Source organism: Cryptosporidium sp. chipmunk genotype I, assembly GCF_004936735.1.
Source record: "Cryptosporidium sp. chipmunk genotype I strain 37763 chromosome Unknown contig_4, whole genome shotgun sequence".
NCBI classification, from domain to species: Eukaryota; Apicomplexa; class Conoidasida; order Eucoccidiorida; family Cryptosporidiidae; genus Cryptosporidium; species Cryptosporidium sp. chipmunk genotype I.
The window spans coordinates 25,167-41,362 of NW_027125605.1; the positions used below are offsets into that span (position 1 = coordinate 25,167).

The window sequence follows — 16,196 nt, forward strand, 5'->3', positions numbered from 1 at the left end:
ATTAATTGTGGAAGTAATAGGGAGAAAAAAAAATAGAGTATTTAAAAAGAACGAAATTGTATGTCTAAAATGCTTTTTTTTAAGATATTTTAGAAAAGCCCCTGAATGTGCAAATCTGAGCAAAAAAAAAACAAACTGTAATTTTTAAATATTAAGTTAATATGTATTTGGCGGCACTATAATTTATAAATGTCATTTTTACAAGTGGCATATATCTATTCACGTTCCAAAGCTAAAAAAAAATTTAGAAGAATAAGAAGTTCTAGTTGAAGCTAAAAGAATAAGGTGTGGAATATCACATATTTCTGAGTATTAGTAAAGATTTTATATTAGAATAGAGTTAGTATGGGTGGTGGTGGAAAAAAGTTTATTTCAAAAAAGAAGGGAATAAATCAGAGCCAGCTTGGCAAGGCAATATGGAACTCTTCTCAGAAAAAGTTTGAAGTTACATCTAATGATAAAGAGCACTTGTTGGATGTTATATGTGATAACTATAATAAATTGAATAATAAAAGTATTATAGAAATGACAGATTTGGATGAATATTTATCAACATCTCTCAGAGCACAAGAAAATTTTGAGGAAGAAAAAGTAATAAAAATTATATCTGAAAATGGAGTAAATACATCCAGTAGTAATTTAATTTTAAAAAAGGAGAAATTTTTTGATGGGAAAGTAATTAATTTACCAATACCTAGACGTCCAATGTTATTAGTAGGACCAAATTGCAGAAACAGAAGAGCTCCCAATATGGAATATTTGGATAACTTGGAAAAAGAAGCATTCTTAACATGGAGAAAATCAATAGCAGATGAAGAGGAGTTAACAGGGTTATTTGTGACTCCATTTGAGAAGAATTTAGAGTTTTGGAGACAATTGTGGAGAACAATTGAAAAGAGCCACGTAGTTGTTGAGATTATTGATAGTAGAGATCCTTTATTTTTTAGAAATATTGATTTGGAAAGATATATTAATGAAATAGATCCTTTAAAGAAAGTAGTTTTACTTTTCAACAAGGCTGATTTTCTTACTTTGGAGCTGAGAAAGCAATGGATTCAATACTTTAAAGACAATGCCCCGAATCTCAAAGTTTACTTTTTTTCTGCTTTAAATGAAATTAATAAAAGGGAAAATCTTGGATCTTACATATTTGAGGACTTTAGTCTGAAAAATATTAATGATTTTGATGTACTTTCGACTCACCAATTAATGTATAAGCTTTACGAACTTGCCTCTGAAGTCTACGAAGCCTCCAAACAAAGATACCTATGCGAAAAAAGCGAAGAATATAAAGAAATCAATGAAAACATTATCACTATTACTCAAAGCAGTGATATGAAAGATAATCAAGATATCAAAAACGGTAAGGAAGAACTCAATACCGAGGAGGAAGAGGAAGAAGAGAATGATAACGAAGATGAGGAAGGCAACGAGGATGAAGGTGATTATGAAGGAGATTTTGAGGAAGTTAAGGAAGATGAAGAAGATGAGAATATGCCAAATAGTGGCTTAAAGAATAAATCAAAAGCTAAAACTGATTCCGAAATTTGCAACTCTGTAAAATTGGACCCACTGAATCCAGGAGAGTTGACAATAGGTATGGTTGGATTCCCAAATGTCGGGAAATCCTCCATTGTTAATGCTCTTTTTGGAAGTCAAAAATCTTCAATAAGCAGAACCCCAGGTAAAACTAAACATTTACAGACCCTTAGATTAAAACCTCCGCATTTAAATGATAAATATGAAGATCAAAATTTCATTACTTTATGTGACTGTCCAGGTCTAGTTATGCCTTCTTTTACGAGCACAAAAGAGCATCTTCTAATTAATGGGGTCACTCCCATTGATCATTTTAGAGGTAACTTTCTGGATACAATTCAATTAATTGGAGATAGAATCTCTGCACAACTATATAAGACTTATTTTGATGGAATTGACTATCAAGTACCAAGAATATTTGATTCTGCTCAATTTCTAAACAAGCTTTGTGAAACTAGGCATCTGTTCCAGCAAGGAAAAGGAGCAATTCCAGACTGGAGTAAAGCTGGTAGGATGATTTTAAGAGATTACTGGACTGGAAAATTACTATACTGTCATACTCCACCTTCCAATACAAAGAATACAATAGATCCTGACCCTAATAAATTAACTAAATCACTTGGTAAAGTTAGCGTTCACGATAATAATGACGAAAGTTCTGATGACGATATTGCGATGCTAAAATCATCCATATTAGATAGTAACGCAGCTAATTCACCTGATAAGGAGAAAAGGAAAACTAAAAGACAAATTAGAATGGAAAATAAAAAGTTAATTAAAGGAAGAACTGTATGTTACTCGTAGACCTTTTTTTCTTCGATAATCTTCAAGACTGGAAATGATATTCAAGAGCAGTTAGGTTAAATATCAGGTAATTAATCTAAAAGGTATTCAATAAGAAAAAAAAAAGAAAAAAAAGTCTTGTTTCACAAGCTTCACACATATGAATTGTTAATATATGCCTATCAATTAATAAATAAAGAAAAAATAAAAATATGAATATAGTAACCTAGTTATTTGCACTAAAATAGCTATGCTGAGCTTGAGATGACTACACCCTCGTTGTTTCCTGTAAAGTAGTTATATCCGTTTTCTTGATTTCCCTGTGCACTAGCTGCTTTTTTAGCAGCTGATTTTGCTCTATAAGATCTATAAATAAGAGCTGCAATTAGAATTACCAAAAAGTTAGCTCCCGCTATCAATGAAGCCAGCGTAGAATCCGAATAATTCTCTGAACCTACTGCAATTCCTTCTATAATCAATGTAGACCTGAGCATTAAAATTCCCATTAATATAAAGAAAACTGCTCCAAAAGGAGAAACAACTATTATTAACTTGGCATAAATATCCAAAATCTGCAATATTAACGAATCCTCCATTTCAATTCCTTGAGACTCGACCCAAATTACGCCCTTTTATTTAAACTCTCACTAGACTTTTTGCCTCAGGTACACCTACAGATACATACCAGTTTTGGTCCTATATCTTTCTTTAATTTGTCTTTACTAGTACTTTTCAGAGAAAAAAAAAGTTATATACCGTCTCTTTAAATTTCCTCTAATAACCACTAATTCTTTTTCATTAATCCAAACGTTTGCAAGTGCTTTGGCGGCAACCGTGCTAAACTGCTTAGGTGGTGGCGGCAAAACCGCTTATGGCGACACTACATAGACAAAATTCCGAGGTTGAAAAAATTTTAAGTTTTATTCCCGCCTTAAACTATAATGATTATTGTTACCGATTAGAATGGATTTAGAGGTAAAAGAAAAAAGAAAATGTGGGGAAAATGCAAATTTGAAATTTTTAAAATCAATCACACCTCAATTACTTTAATGACCAGAACAACCGACTTTTATTTTTATTTCTAATTGAAATATGAAAAGACACTGAATAATTTCCGTGACTTTAAAAAATAATTGTAACAATTCCTGAAATAAGTATTTTTCACGTGAAATGCAAGCAAGAAATTTATTATATATCATTTATTTTTTCTTGTTACTGAATTTTTTGTATTTTTTAGTATTTTTCAATTTGTCGCAAAATTTTTTTACATAGTTATTTACTATTAGTTTAAAGTTAGTTATTGCATTGGACGTCTCTTGGATAAAGTTGAAACTTAATCCCATCTTAAATTTCTTAATTATTTTCCTTTTTTTCGAGCTAATATTAATTGGACAAATCATTGATTTATTTATTAAATTTTATTTTGTTGATGTTAATGTCAATTATAAATTAGTAGTTGATTCTGAGTTTTCTATACAGTTTAGATCTTCGAAATACACGGGATAAAGATGGATGAATCATCTATTCATCTGCCTGTAATAAATGCATGGAATAAACAGATGGAGAAAGTTAAACTATTCATGAAGCAAAATTCTAACATAGAGTTTGACGATATAGAAAGAAAATTCCTTGTTTTACAAAAGGAAATGACTGATGAAATTAAAGGAATACTCTTTGCAAACTATAAAAACATTGATTTAACTCACCAAAAGGTAAGTCCATCTATCTTTTAGCAAAATAAAATACCTCCAAGCGCTGCCTTAACCTCTTTTTATTCTAATATCTATCTCTAATTATCTATTATTTCTTTAAGGAGTGCCCTAAAATGAATAGAATAATGACTGAAAATAAATTACTGCTTAATCAACTTAAGGAAATTGGCAAAGAATTGTTAATAAAGAGTGAACAAATTCAAGAAAAAAACGCAATGATAGACAAGTATCAGAAAGAAATCAGAAAACTTGAGTTAGAGCAAACTGTGAATAAAATCCAAGAAAATATGGATAAAGATCAAAACTTGGAACTTGTATCCAAACTTGAAAATCAAGTCTTTACACTGAATCAGAAATTAAACATTATTAGGGATGCAATTAACAATTAGACACAAATAGAAGTAAAATGGTGACTATTTTTAGGCTTTTTCTATTTTTTCCCCACATTTTTTGTTAATCCCTGCTTATTAAGCATTGTACATGCCTCGCCTCTAAACCATTAACTACCAATCATTATTCTTCTCGCTGATTTCCTAAGTATTCAAAAAACTCCAACATGCTAAATCATTTCTTACCCCAGTTCATAAATAACTAACTTATTAGTCACTGTCTAATCAACTTTTGTATTGACCTTTATAATTTAAAAGCTTTTTTCGGCTTGGCGCCAACATGACCCATGCAGTGATGATGAGGAGAAAAAACGCGAAAACTGAATAATATAATTTGAGTTAAGTAAAAAAAATTTGTGGGTGGAATTAAAACTCTTCATGGTAAGGACTAAGTCGCTAGAATAGCACCTAACTACTCTTATAGCTTAACTGAAATACTTTGCTTATTTCGATCAAATTTGTGAATAGTGAAATTAGAAATGATTAATGGCTTATATGGTGTAATTAACACGGGTGTTTCTATATTAAAAGGAGGTGGAGATCCGGGAACTGGATTGGATGATATTCACAAAAATCGAATTAAAAATGAAATAGAGCAACTCAAGTTAAACCAATGCAAATTGGAAAAATGTAGGGACGCTATGACATTTGAAAAAACCCGTTACCATACACAATATTGTCATTTTCATGTCAATAATGTAATTATGTATGATAAGGAAAATAGGAAGAATTATGTTCTAATTGACATTTCAATTATGATAGAAGATGTGGATACTTTTCTTAGTAATGAAATTCCTGTACAAATAATATTATATAAAGACTTTCCATTTAGTCCCCCAGATATTACTTTTCCAAGTACATTTTGTTTCCCAAGCCTAAGTGATGGGCGTAGCTTTACTGCAGAAATCCTTCATGAATGGTCTCCAAGTATTAATCTACTGGCCATTGTTGAGTCTATTGTAAAGTTTTTAAAAAGTTATAACACTCACATTGCAGTTGTAGGTCCTTCTGATATGTTTCTAGGAAGCTTTAGAAACCCCATATCATTTAATTACCAATGCTATAACTCTTTGGTATATCCAATTCTCGGAACCAAGATCATCTTTGAGGATGAAGTTTTTAAACGCATTTTTGAAAACAACTCTATTAAGGGGCAAAATGTGATATCCCAAAAAGGAAGAAATCTGATTTCATCATTCATCCCGATCCCTTTAAATACCAGAGGACTTAGACGAGAAACGATGAATTGGAGAATTGAAAAGCCATATATTAATATCGACTTTGTATTCAATAGCACGAATGTGATGCTATTCGACTCTACTATGCTAGTTTTAGAAGTTTGCCAAAAAACCCAACAAAATGGGATAATCCAAGCTAAGAACCCCTCAAAAACCTCTTCTTCTTCGGATGAAATTATATCCGACTCCACTCTACAAGGCAATGTAGCATATTGGTTATATTTATCTGCTATAAGTCACATTATTGATTGTGATGGCAAACTCATTTTCGGAAACCAGGGTACTCTCCCAGAATACATTTCAGATAAACTAAGTAAACTCGAATATTCAGAATGCCTAGTTTTAGTTCTAGGATACGACTTCCTTTTTGAGAAATCATCAGTTTCGTTTTATCAAAATGAAGAGTTAATACAAACGCCTAAAGACTCAACTAGGCCTATCATTATAGAACTAAAGTTTCATACTAGCAAAGCTAATCATGAAAGCTCTTGCTGCCATTCCTTTGCTACAAATTTGAGGGAAAAAGTTGTCAAATTGGATTCAAACTTTCCACAAAACTGCCATAATCCAAAATGGAACTCCTATTTTGAATTTGGCTGTCTCTCCAACCTAAATAAGAAATATCAACAAGCAATAACTGAAAACCATATGTATCTTTCGTCCGAAATTATACAGAGATGGGTTGTAATATGCACCAAACTTATTGAACAGTCTTCTTTTCTTTCTGAAACGGATGAGAGATACATCCAAGAATCATCTTCACTGGTTAAACAAATGCAAGATATACTAATTAGTCCTGTTGTTAAACACATTTTAAACTCCGACGCAGGTAAGCCAAGCAAGGTCAATAGCAGTGATGAAGATTTCCGAAATGATACCTTTTATAATCACCTCGAGGAATACTCTCCAGAAAACTCTTCCAAATACGGGTTATGTCAACCAGAGCCTCATGCAGTCGGAACCCCACACATACAAGACATACAGGACATCCAAGAAAAAAGAGCTCTCCACCCTATACAGGAAACTCAACCAAACCAAGGTAATCAGCATTTTATGGAAGCTCCACACATACACGAAATTCCTCCAATTCAAGAAATTCCACCCATTGAAGGTACCTTACACACACAAGAAAAATCTCCAGCACAAGAAATCCCACTCATCCAGGAAATTCCTCCTTCACAAGAAACTCCACACATTCAAGGGATCTCTCCTATCAAAGAACCTTCACCCATCCAAGAAATTTCACCAATACGAGAAATTCCACCCATCCAAGAATCTTTTCCTACCCATGCACGACTAATTAACCTCGACACTTCCTCTGATACTGAAGATAATAACCATCTTGACAAAGGCGCCAACAATTTTGATGAAATACCAAACTCATATCGTTATATGCAAATTATCCAGCCATCCAATCATAAAGACTCTCTGCAAAGTGAACATCCCAACTCTTTGTTTCCAAGCCAAATACATTTTGATCAAAATTATATAAGTCTTTATGAATCCAGTAGTGATGAATTCAGCGTTCGTGAATTTGAATAACTTTCTCTCAGATCTACTTAATTCCAATCATTTTTGTCTTATACTTAAATTCGACAAAATAACATGCAAACCTAAATACCAATCGAGCGCCGGCTTTGAGCGCCTCAAGGCGCCCAATTACGTATAGTGGGGGGGTAGAATTCCTTATAATATTTCAAAGCTTGAATTAATAAAAACAAAAGTGCATTAGAAGCGGAGGCAGTTGCGGTAGTAGTACTAGTATTAGTACTACTAGAAATTGTACTATTAGAAACAAATACACAAACAAATAAACTCAACTCATGTCTCATAATTTTTAGTTATTCTATTTTTTATAAAAACTAATTCTTGTCAAATTTTTTGAGTTTTAGACAATTTTTTTTTTCAATTTTATCAAGAATGCCGAACCCAGTTGTATACTTAGATATCTCAATCGGCCAAACCCCAGCCGGTCGCATCACTATGGAGTTGTTCGCAGATAAAGTACCTATAACGGCTGAAAACTTCAGAGCACTTTGCACTGGAGAAAAGGGAATGGGACAGTCAGGAAAGCCTCTCTGTTACACTGGATCATTCTTTCATCGTATCATTCCACAATTCATGATCCAAGGTGGTGATTTTACTCGTGGAGACGGTACTGGTGGTGAGTCAATCTATGGCTCTAAGTTCAGAGATGAAAACTTCACTTACACTCACGATGCACCATTCCTTCTTTCCATGGCTAATGCTGGTCCAAACACTAATGGATCCCAATTCTTCATCACCACTGTTCCATGCCCATGGTTGGACGGAAAGCATGTTGTATTTGGCAAGGTCTTGGAAGGTACGGAAGTAGTAAAAAGTATTGAGAAATGTGGTTCTCAAAATGGAAAACCAACCAAGTCTGTATGTATCACTGCCTCTGGAGTCCTCTCTTAAGTAATTAAGGGTTTTGACGCACCTTTGGTATCTTTTTTGAAGGCCATGTATTCTAGAACATCTAAATCTTAAGTTATTTTGGCTTCATTTCATTCTTGTGACTTCTTTGCTAAACTATAAGAACTCTTATTCCCTGTTTCATTCCACTTCTTTCCTGGCAAGGCTTGTAATTAATTATATAGAAAATATGTTTTCTCAACTTGTTTTGTTCCAAACTTGTGCTTCCTTTTGTCGGAATGTGCCATGTATAGATCCTTGCTTGTTGTTTTCATGGATCTTCGGAAGCCGTTGACTTCCTCCCGTATCTACTTAAGTAAAATACCAATCTCGAATTGGAATTACTCTCCTTGAAAAGAGAGAATTAATTGGATCAAATCTGACTTTCTTGCCCTCTGATTTATTTCCAATTGAAGTTTACTGCAAACATCTTTTAACTCAACAACCTTCATGGAATTTAATATATTCTCGTCGTAGTGAGGAATCTTAGCAATTTTTGCCACTTTGCTAGTTTTTTTACCTGATTTCTTTGAGTCTACGGATGCTGATGATTTCTTCAACCTCCCTGGTCCTGACTTCTCTTTCTCAAGAGTCTTCAACTCGGGGACATTTTCAACTTCTGGATTTGCAGCTTCAGCCGCTTTCACAACACGACTTCTAAGTAAAGGAGCTCTTAATCTACCTAAATTAGTCTTGCCTAAAACATCCTTCAAAGGATTTTCTTCTATATCGGGCTTGTCATCTTGAATAATAGCATCCGCATCTTTACCAATACTCTTTTTAGATTCTGAACTGTCTTCATTTTGTGGACGCCTTAAACGACTCTTCTTCAACGTGGGAGCTTCTTGAAAAACTTTATTAGTTGAAGTATTCTCATTTCCATGTTCTTCTTGTGTCCTTTTCTTGGACTTGCCTTTTGACGTATTTTGTTTTTCATCACTACTCTGGACTGCTTTTCCAGAAGTAATTCTTTCACTCATTAACTTTTCAATCTGAACATTCATCTCATTTAATTGAGCTCTTAAATCATTCTTTTCCTTTTTAAGCTCACCCAACTCCTTTTCATAATCCTTATTCATCTCCTGAATATCTCTTGCACACTTTTCAAGTTCAAAAATCTTTTTTTCCTTGGACTCCATATCCAATTCTCTCAAGCTTAATTGTTCTGTTATTTTCGCAACCTCCTCTTGCAAGATTTCATTTTCATGTTCCAATTCTCCCATACCCATCATCTGATCCCTCAAAATATCAATATATGCTTCAAATTTTCGAGTTTCATTTTCTACTAACTTCCTAGTTGAATTCTCAATTGTTGCTATTCCTAATTCCAGTGTGCCCTGGAGTTTCTGAATTGATAGCAAACTCATTCCCGTTTTGGTCTCTCCAAACTATGACCTTTCTACTAAATATCTCAAATATGTAATCAATTTTTATTTTTTCTTTACTGAATCTTGTAAATATTTTCAAATTCGCATGTTTTTCCGTTTTATCATGCTTCAAAATCTGTTCCGTACCTTTATGGTCTTTAATATTTACTAAATATTAGTCCACAAGTAGCCCGCCTTTTCTGTACAAATTTGAATTTGAAAAAAAATGTGGTTTTTCCTAATACAAGTGACAATCCGAAGGTTAAATGTTTTATGGAAAAATTCTTTAATGTAACGGCGAGATGGGCCATTTGGTTTAATCATTAGTTTTGTACTCTTCCAATGGGAATTTTTGCCATTATGAATCTAAAAGTAGTTAAGTAATATTCGTGATTATTTGTATTTGGACCAGGGATAGATCAAAAATATACTATATAACTTAAATTAAGAAAAAAGTCGGGTGGAAAAACTAAAACATTTCCAATGAGAAAGTTACTTCGGGGAAATCTATAACAATTAATAATTCCTATGTAAAAGTCATTTTAGCTAGTAATATATAAATATATATAAATTCAGAGTATCAAAAAAGTACTACTTGAACTCTGAAAGGTTTAATTAGATCTTGAATTTTTTTCTTGATTTTCAGACATCTGGACAAACCTTTGGTATTCTTTAAACTGCTGTCTTGGTGTTTGAATTGACTTTCTGTTAATACCAATGGAAACTGATTCAATAATAGTTAAAAGGATTCCTCCAACCATTGCGCTCTTTAATGAAGTCTTAAGACCTCCTCTTATAGCTAGCAGTCCACCAGTTGCAGTTCCTGAAAAAATTGCATTCCAATGATCTTCCTTGCCTCTTAATTTGGTCATAAGACAATCAAAGCAAGAAAATGTTCCTCCCCATAAAGCAAAGCTGGTGCCAAGCGAAGGAGCTGCTCTTCTGGCAAAAAGCATGCCACTCGAAAACATCTCCATCTTGGTTGAGGAGTACTTCATACCTTTGAAAAAATTTGTAACAAACCCACCAATACACCCCATACTGAAAGCTCCACCAAGGTCTTCAAATACTCTACCCGGAAAAGGTTCTCTGGTATAATCGCTCATGATAAAAGATACAATCTGTAGACATATATTTCGAATTACTAACTTAAAATAAATTCATAGTCGTAAAATTTAATTCCTCAATTTAGTAAAATCTTTAAATATAAATTAAATAAATAAATATATTTATATTTTGTATTTATTTATTGATATTTATAATAAAGTAAATATTTGGTACCAAATAAAATTGCCAAACTAATGCCGGGCAAAACAAATTAAGTCTATCAGAGCAAAAATATTGAATTTTTGAATTTCATAATATTAGAGGATTCTACTATTGACACTTTTATAATTAATTTTTTTAACATTTACTCTATTTAAAATAAATTGTTTTTGTTTGAAAAATGTTTTAGATTAATTCAAAAAATTAAGAAAACATAATTCAATTACATGATATACTTCTCATCAAAAATACCCACTTTATAGTATTAATATTAAATTAAAAGTAGCAGGTATGTGTACGGATCGATAGCTCAGTGGTAGAGCAGGCGACTGCAGATCGTCTGGTCCCTGGTTCAAATCCGGGTCGGTCCTCTTAAAGACTATCCCCTTTTTGATATGATTACCGGTATTTTTTACATTATTGTTCATACCTATACATTATCTAATTATTTACTATCTGATTTCCTTATAAGTTACTTAGTTACTAATTAATTATTGTACGTTGGGCGGCAATATTTGGCGGGTGAAGTGTGACAACTGTGGCGGCAGTGGAGACGTGGCGGGCATGTGCGTATAGAGTGGGAACATGTAAAATTTATTAATTAGGGGGTATATGAAATAAAGTGAAGAATACGTATAATGAAAAAAAATAAAAGATGGTTTAGGTTTGCATAAATAAAGCAGGTAGATTGTTTACAAAGAGATTGTGTGTGAGATCTTGATGGATTTAATGAAAAAATAAATAAAGTAGTAAATTAAATCTAGATCAGCATCAATTTACCTGAGAACTTGCAAGGACAATTCAAACAATACCCAAGTGTCTTATAACCGCAGATATTTAACATTTTAGGATTTATTGTAAATCATATTTATCCAACTGCCGCAAAAGGAGTAAATTAAAAGATAGTAAAAAGAAATGGCAGAGGTACCAGTATCTGAAGATATTTCAGCCTCTCAACAACCACCGTCATCCTCATATAGTTTACCTCCACAGTTCTCAAATGAACCAGATGTAAGAACTATGGCGTCTATCAAGGCGACCCTCTCAAAGAAAGCTGAGGAGCTTGTCAAGGCAGGGCAACCTTATGTAATGACCAGTTTAGGTCCAATCCCATTACCTGACGATGTAAGAAACCAGATTCCTGAAAAGTTTGTTGCAGCTCCGGTTCTTGAAGAACGTGAGGTCATTGTTGCTAGAAGGGAAGTGCAAGAGAGAATTATCGAGGTTCCACAAATTCAATATGAACATAAATTTGTGGAAGTGCCACAAAAAGTTGTAGTTGAGAAAATTATTCCAGTCCCAAAAGATGTTGTTAGGGAAGTTGAAATTCCTCGCTATACAGCTACTGTTGAAGAGAAAGTTATTGAGGTTCCTCAAGGTGTCAAATTTGTCGAGGTTCCTGTTGAGGTCCCCATTGCTTATCCTCCAAGAATTGTCCCAGTCCCAAAACCATATATTGTTGAAAGAACTGTTGAGCTTTCTCGCCCAGTTATTGAAGAACGTCTTTTGGAAGTTCCACAAAAAGTTTATCGTCAAGTCCCATACTACAAAGACGTTGAAGTACCTTTTGTTGTTCCAAGATATGTTGAAAAGCTTGTTGAAATTCCGTTCCATCCTGGAATGATGTATGATGAGAATATGCTTAACCAGTCTATCCCACCTATTCCACCTCAATCACAACCACCCTTCATGATGGGAGGTCCTGGATCTGCTCCAACTAGTGCTCCTTTACTATCGATGCCTCCGCCAATGTATGGCGCAAACGATCCTGAAGATGTTGCATCCGATGGATTACCATCGCATCCTGCAATCCCTCCATACCATATGTTGCCGCAACCACAACCTGGCGTAATTCCTCAAATGATCCCCTTGGCTAATTCTTATGCAGCCTTCCCACTCCCTCAGGGTGTCGGAATGTCTCCTCATATGTTGAACTCTGGCAATACTGCACATATCCCAGGAAAGACACCTATACCATTTAATCCTCCACAACAACAACCACAACATCTTCTCAATGGAGTTAACGTTAATCAAATCCAATACCCCCATAATCAACGACATCAGTTTCCATATCAATTCCCTCCTCAGCAGTAATTTATAGTGACACACTAATATATTATCATTCTATTTAATATAATTATAATGAATATAAATAATAATTAACTATTATTTATTGCTGTTGAGCCAAGAATAATGTTTTGCTACCATCAATTTTTCCTAATTTTAGCTCGGCACTAAGTTTTGTCACTGAATCATAATAGGAGTAATAATTTTCTATTTTTTATGTATTCATTCGTCTCCGTGTTTTCAGTGGTAAACTAGTCTTTGCTCTCCATGCAAACGAACTTCTAGTTTAAGGGTAAATCGACATAGATAGGGAAATAGCTTAAACTTTGAAAATTAAAGGTTATTTACTCAAACAAATTACAACACTAAAATTTCAACGTTGATAAAACAAATAAAACTCGCAAAACTCAATCATTTTTTACTCACTCAATCTCACAAAAAATTCCATTTAGTGGTGAGACGGTTTCACTCAAAGTCTCATCGCTACCACTAAAACTCATACTTAATAAAACATCAAATCTTTTTTCAAGCAAAACATTTAAACAGAATATGTAAAAATAAATCCATAAATATATTTTTATTGCACAATGCCGCTTTTAACTTATTTTTTTTAAGTTTAGACCATAAATCATGCATGCATGCAAAACCTAATGAATTGTGCAAGTTTTTTACTTTAAAATCATACATTAGAATAAATGGACTATTAAAATTATAGTATTAATTTAACTTCTTTAATACTCGTTTCAAGATTCTCCATTTTACTAATTTTTCAAGTAGAATGTATGATTGAATTATTAATTGGACCAAACGATATTGATATCAAATTAGAAAGTGCAATTTGCCCTAAGTAAACAATAATCGAAATATAAATATACCTTAATATTTTCTTAGAATAATATTTAAGTGTAATGTCTTCGTTTGGACTGTAGGTTTCAACTTCATATATTAGAAGAAAATGGCCATTCTAAGATTCATTCGTACTCCAATTAATCAAGGTTTAAGGCTCTTCAAATACAAATAGAGAATAACGGTAAGAATCAAATTCAAACTAGCTACAAATATAATAACTTGCAAAGTTAGTTGGATTACCCATATTAAATAATAGGCATTTACTTATTTAAAAAAAAATGTAGTGATAACCATAAGTACATTCTTAAAGATTAACCCTATTAAGAATGAAGAAAAAAAAACAGTTATGCCATAATATTGTTATTATAAACTCTGCTAGAACATTTGTAGTCAGTTACAAAAATACACCACAATCAACCGACTAAAAGAAGGAAATTAGAGATGATTGAAAACCTCAAAAAAACATATTTTGCCACAACTCTTTTAAGGATGCTTTTTTGGATTCTTGCAATAGTCACAATATAATGCCATATTCAGAATATGTGCAGGGATCTTTTGTGGAAAGAGAGAAAAATTTATCAGGCCTTCCCACAAGAATATTTGCAGTTTATTTTAATGCAAAATGCAAATACTGATGAATTACACAGCATTTACATTGCAGCGAATTAGCCGTCAAAATTAATCGTATCTGTCTGCCACACTAAACCACTAAAGCCCCTCATTATCTATCTAATAACACTAAAGTGCATACACACAGAGCTAAAACAAACATTTTACACAACTTTGATATTTTCTTTATGTATACGTACATTAATATTGTATTATAAATCTGTCAACGTCATGTCTGTGCGCGCCTGATTTTATGTTAATAGATAAATGATAGTATCGGGTACTTAATAATTTTAATAAAAAACGGATCTAAATATAAGAAAAATTATGCATTTAAAATAAAGTACTTAACAACGGGAAATTTAAAAAGAACCTGTTAATTACTGAGAATACAAGTAAAAGAGAGACAATAAACTATTATAAATAGTTTTTGTGTAAGCCTGAAAACAAGGGTAAAGTTTTTTTTTATTTAGTCAAAATAGATTTACAGAGTAAATAAATGATGAACTATTGAAATTATAAAATAGGGGGAGAAATAATTTAAAATAAATATATTATAGATTAACCCTGTCGTTCTCACTTAGAATTAAAACTAATTAAATAAAACAATAAGGTGAAATGAACCCAAAAATAGACTTGGATCAAGGTGAAAGAACAGAATCAAAATGTCCGGAGCCACTTAATGAATTCTCTAATATGTACAAGCATAAAAGAATGCCTTGTAGGTCAGCCTTAAACTTCGGTGAAAATAACACAAATATAGGCGCCCCAAGTTTTATACCAGAATATCCAACTGCATATTACTCAAACCCAGAAGTTATGAATCAAGGAACGAATTCACTAGTGGATACAAAACAACTTTATAACTATTCATCCCCTGTAGGTGATCTTGAAAAAACCATTGAGCATTACAGAATGAGTCATGATATGGGATGGAGTGCAAGTAATTCATTCACTCCTACTAATTCAGGTTCTTTGGAGCTTTTCCCATATGAAAGAAGAGATAGTCCAATCACTGTTGATCCTTTGAAAAATTATCCATCTTTTGAAAGAATGAATAGTGGTTTTTTTGGTTTTGGCAAGAAACCTTCTAATTCAATATTCCCAATTGGACAAAAACTTGAAAGACTTTCTTCTAATGAAATAATTAGTAATATCAATGGTCTTTCTGAAATTGAAAATGGGATTGAAAATGGAGATATTCCTCTTGTTGATTTAGAGCAATATACGCAATTACCCTACTTTGAAAAATACATCAACTTTAATATTGACCAAATTAAGTAAATTTGCTTTTAGATTATAATTACTACTACTTTTTTTAACAGTCAAAATTATTAAGGAACAAATCATTTTTGAAAAATATGTCGGAATATTATGGTATCAAGAAATATCGAGTTGTTCAAAAGAATACCCAGATACTCCTCTTAAAATTTGTAATATTGAAAAGGAATAGTAACTGCCTGGAATGATACAAAGTATTCCCAAGATCAAAGATGGTGCTGAATCAGAATACTTTTTTGAAAGGAACAAAGTCGTTCCCATATAAAAAAAAAAAGTTCCAACTATGAAAAGAAAAAATGAAAGAAAAACTGGTTTCAAAGGTAATCCACTTTTTGTTTTGAATGACTTGGGAAATGAAAATCCAAAATTTTTTCGGGATAAAGACGGCCCTTTATGTACTTTTTCTTTGTACTCCTTCGCATATTTGGTCATTTCCACATGTTTTCTCTGATTAACTTCCATTCTTAAAATAAGTATTGTTTGGGTCCTTTATAATATTCAGTTCAACTAATAAAATTCAATCTTTTGTATGACTACCTACTAATATAAATATTTTGACTGATTACAACTGTTTGTTTACTATATAGGGCTCAGAGGTTAATTAATTAATTAATGTTACTTATAAATTAAGTAAATATTTTTAATAAGCAAATATTCAAA

General features: G+C 32.6%; 10 protein-coding genes across 10 annotated transcripts; 6 read left to right on the plus strand and 4 right to left on the minus strand.

Annotated features, from left to right (window-relative positions):
* Positions 1-345: 345 nt before the first annotated feature.
* On the plus strand, positions 346-2,343 carry ELE39_003050 (Kre35p-like; the record flags this gene model as incomplete). Its single annotated transcript, XM_067346224.1, has 1 exon — positions 346-2,343. One exon carries the CDS (start codon positions 346-348, stop codon positions 2,341-2,343), a length of 1,998 nt encoding a protein of 665 aa, XP_067200750.1.
* Positions 2,344-2,570: 227 nt separating this feature from the next.
* ELE39_003051 (uncharacterized protein) lies at positions 2,571-2,918 on the minus strand (the record flags this gene model as incomplete). Its single annotated transcript, XM_067346225.1, has 1 exon — positions 2,571-2,918. The coding sequence occupies one exon, from the start codon at positions 2,916-2,918 to the stop codon at positions 2,571-2,573; it is 348 nt and encodes a 115-aa protein (XP_067200751.1).
* A 912-nt stretch (positions 2,919-3,830) lies between these two features.
* On the plus strand, positions 3,831-4,423 carry ELE39_003052 (uncharacterized protein; the record flags this gene model as incomplete). The annotated part of the gene is made up of 2 exons (XM_067346226.1): positions 3,831-4,034; positions 4,136-4,423. 2 exons carry the CDS (start codon positions 3,831-3,833, stop codon positions 4,421-4,423), a joined length of 492 nt encoding a protein of 163 aa, XP_067200752.1.
* A 479-nt stretch (positions 4,424-4,902) lies between these two features.
* On the plus strand, positions 4,903-7,203 carry ELE39_003053 (UBC domain containing; the record flags this gene model as incomplete). Its single annotated transcript, XM_067346227.1, has 1 exon — positions 4,903-7,203. The coding sequence occupies one exon, from the start codon at positions 4,903-4,905 to the stop codon at positions 7,201-7,203; it is 2,301 nt and encodes a 766-aa protein (XP_067200753.1).
* Positions 7,204-7,581: 378 nt separating this feature from the next.
* On the plus strand, positions 7,582-8,100 carry ELE39_003054 (20k cyclophilin; the record flags this gene model as incomplete). The annotated part of the gene is made up of 1 exon (XM_067346228.1): positions 7,582-8,100. One exon carries the CDS (start codon positions 7,582-7,584, stop codon positions 8,098-8,100), a length of 519 nt encoding a protein of 172 aa, XP_067200754.1.
* Positions 8,101-8,438: 338 nt separating this feature from the next.
* ELE39_003055 (ORF 73) lies at positions 8,439-9,464 on the minus strand (the record flags this gene model as incomplete). The annotated part of the gene is made up of 1 exon (XM_067346229.1): positions 8,439-9,464. One exon carries the CDS (start codon positions 9,462-9,464, stop codon positions 8,439-8,441), a length of 1,026 nt encoding a protein of 341 aa, XP_067200755.1.
* Positions 9,465-10,075: 611 nt separating this feature from the next.
* Positions 10,076-10,570, minus strand: ELE39_003056 (mitochondrial import inner membrane translocase subunit tim17; the record flags this gene model as incomplete). Its single annotated transcript, XM_067346230.1, has 1 exon — positions 10,076-10,570. The coding sequence occupies one exon, from the start codon at positions 10,568-10,570 to the stop codon at positions 10,076-10,078; it is 495 nt and encodes a 164-aa protein (XP_067200756.1).
* Positions 10,571-11,645: 1,075 nt separating this feature from the next.
* On the plus strand, positions 11,646-12,824 carry ELE39_003057 (inner membrane complex IMC3; the record flags this gene model as incomplete). Its single annotated transcript, XM_067346231.1, has 1 exon — positions 11,646-12,824. One exon carries the CDS (start codon positions 11,646-11,648, stop codon positions 12,822-12,824), a length of 1,179 nt encoding a protein of 392 aa, XP_067200757.1.
* A 2,049-nt stretch (positions 12,825-14,873) lies between these two features.
* Positions 14,874-15,539, plus strand: ELE39_003059 (hemolysin; the record flags this gene model as incomplete). Its single annotated transcript, XM_067346233.1, has 1 exon — positions 14,874-15,539. The coding sequence occupies one exon, from the start codon at positions 14,874-14,876 to the stop codon at positions 15,537-15,539; it is 666 nt and encodes a 221-aa protein (XP_067200759.1).
* Positions 15,540-15,635: 96 nt separating this feature from the next.
* Positions 15,636-15,998, minus strand: ELE39_003060 (uncharacterized protein; the record flags this gene model as incomplete). The annotated part of the gene is made up of 1 exon (XM_067346234.1): positions 15,636-15,998. The coding sequence occupies one exon, from the start codon at positions 15,996-15,998 to the stop codon at positions 15,636-15,638; it is 363 nt and encodes a 120-aa protein (XP_067200760.1).
* Positions 15,999-16,196: the final 198 nt, after the last annotated feature.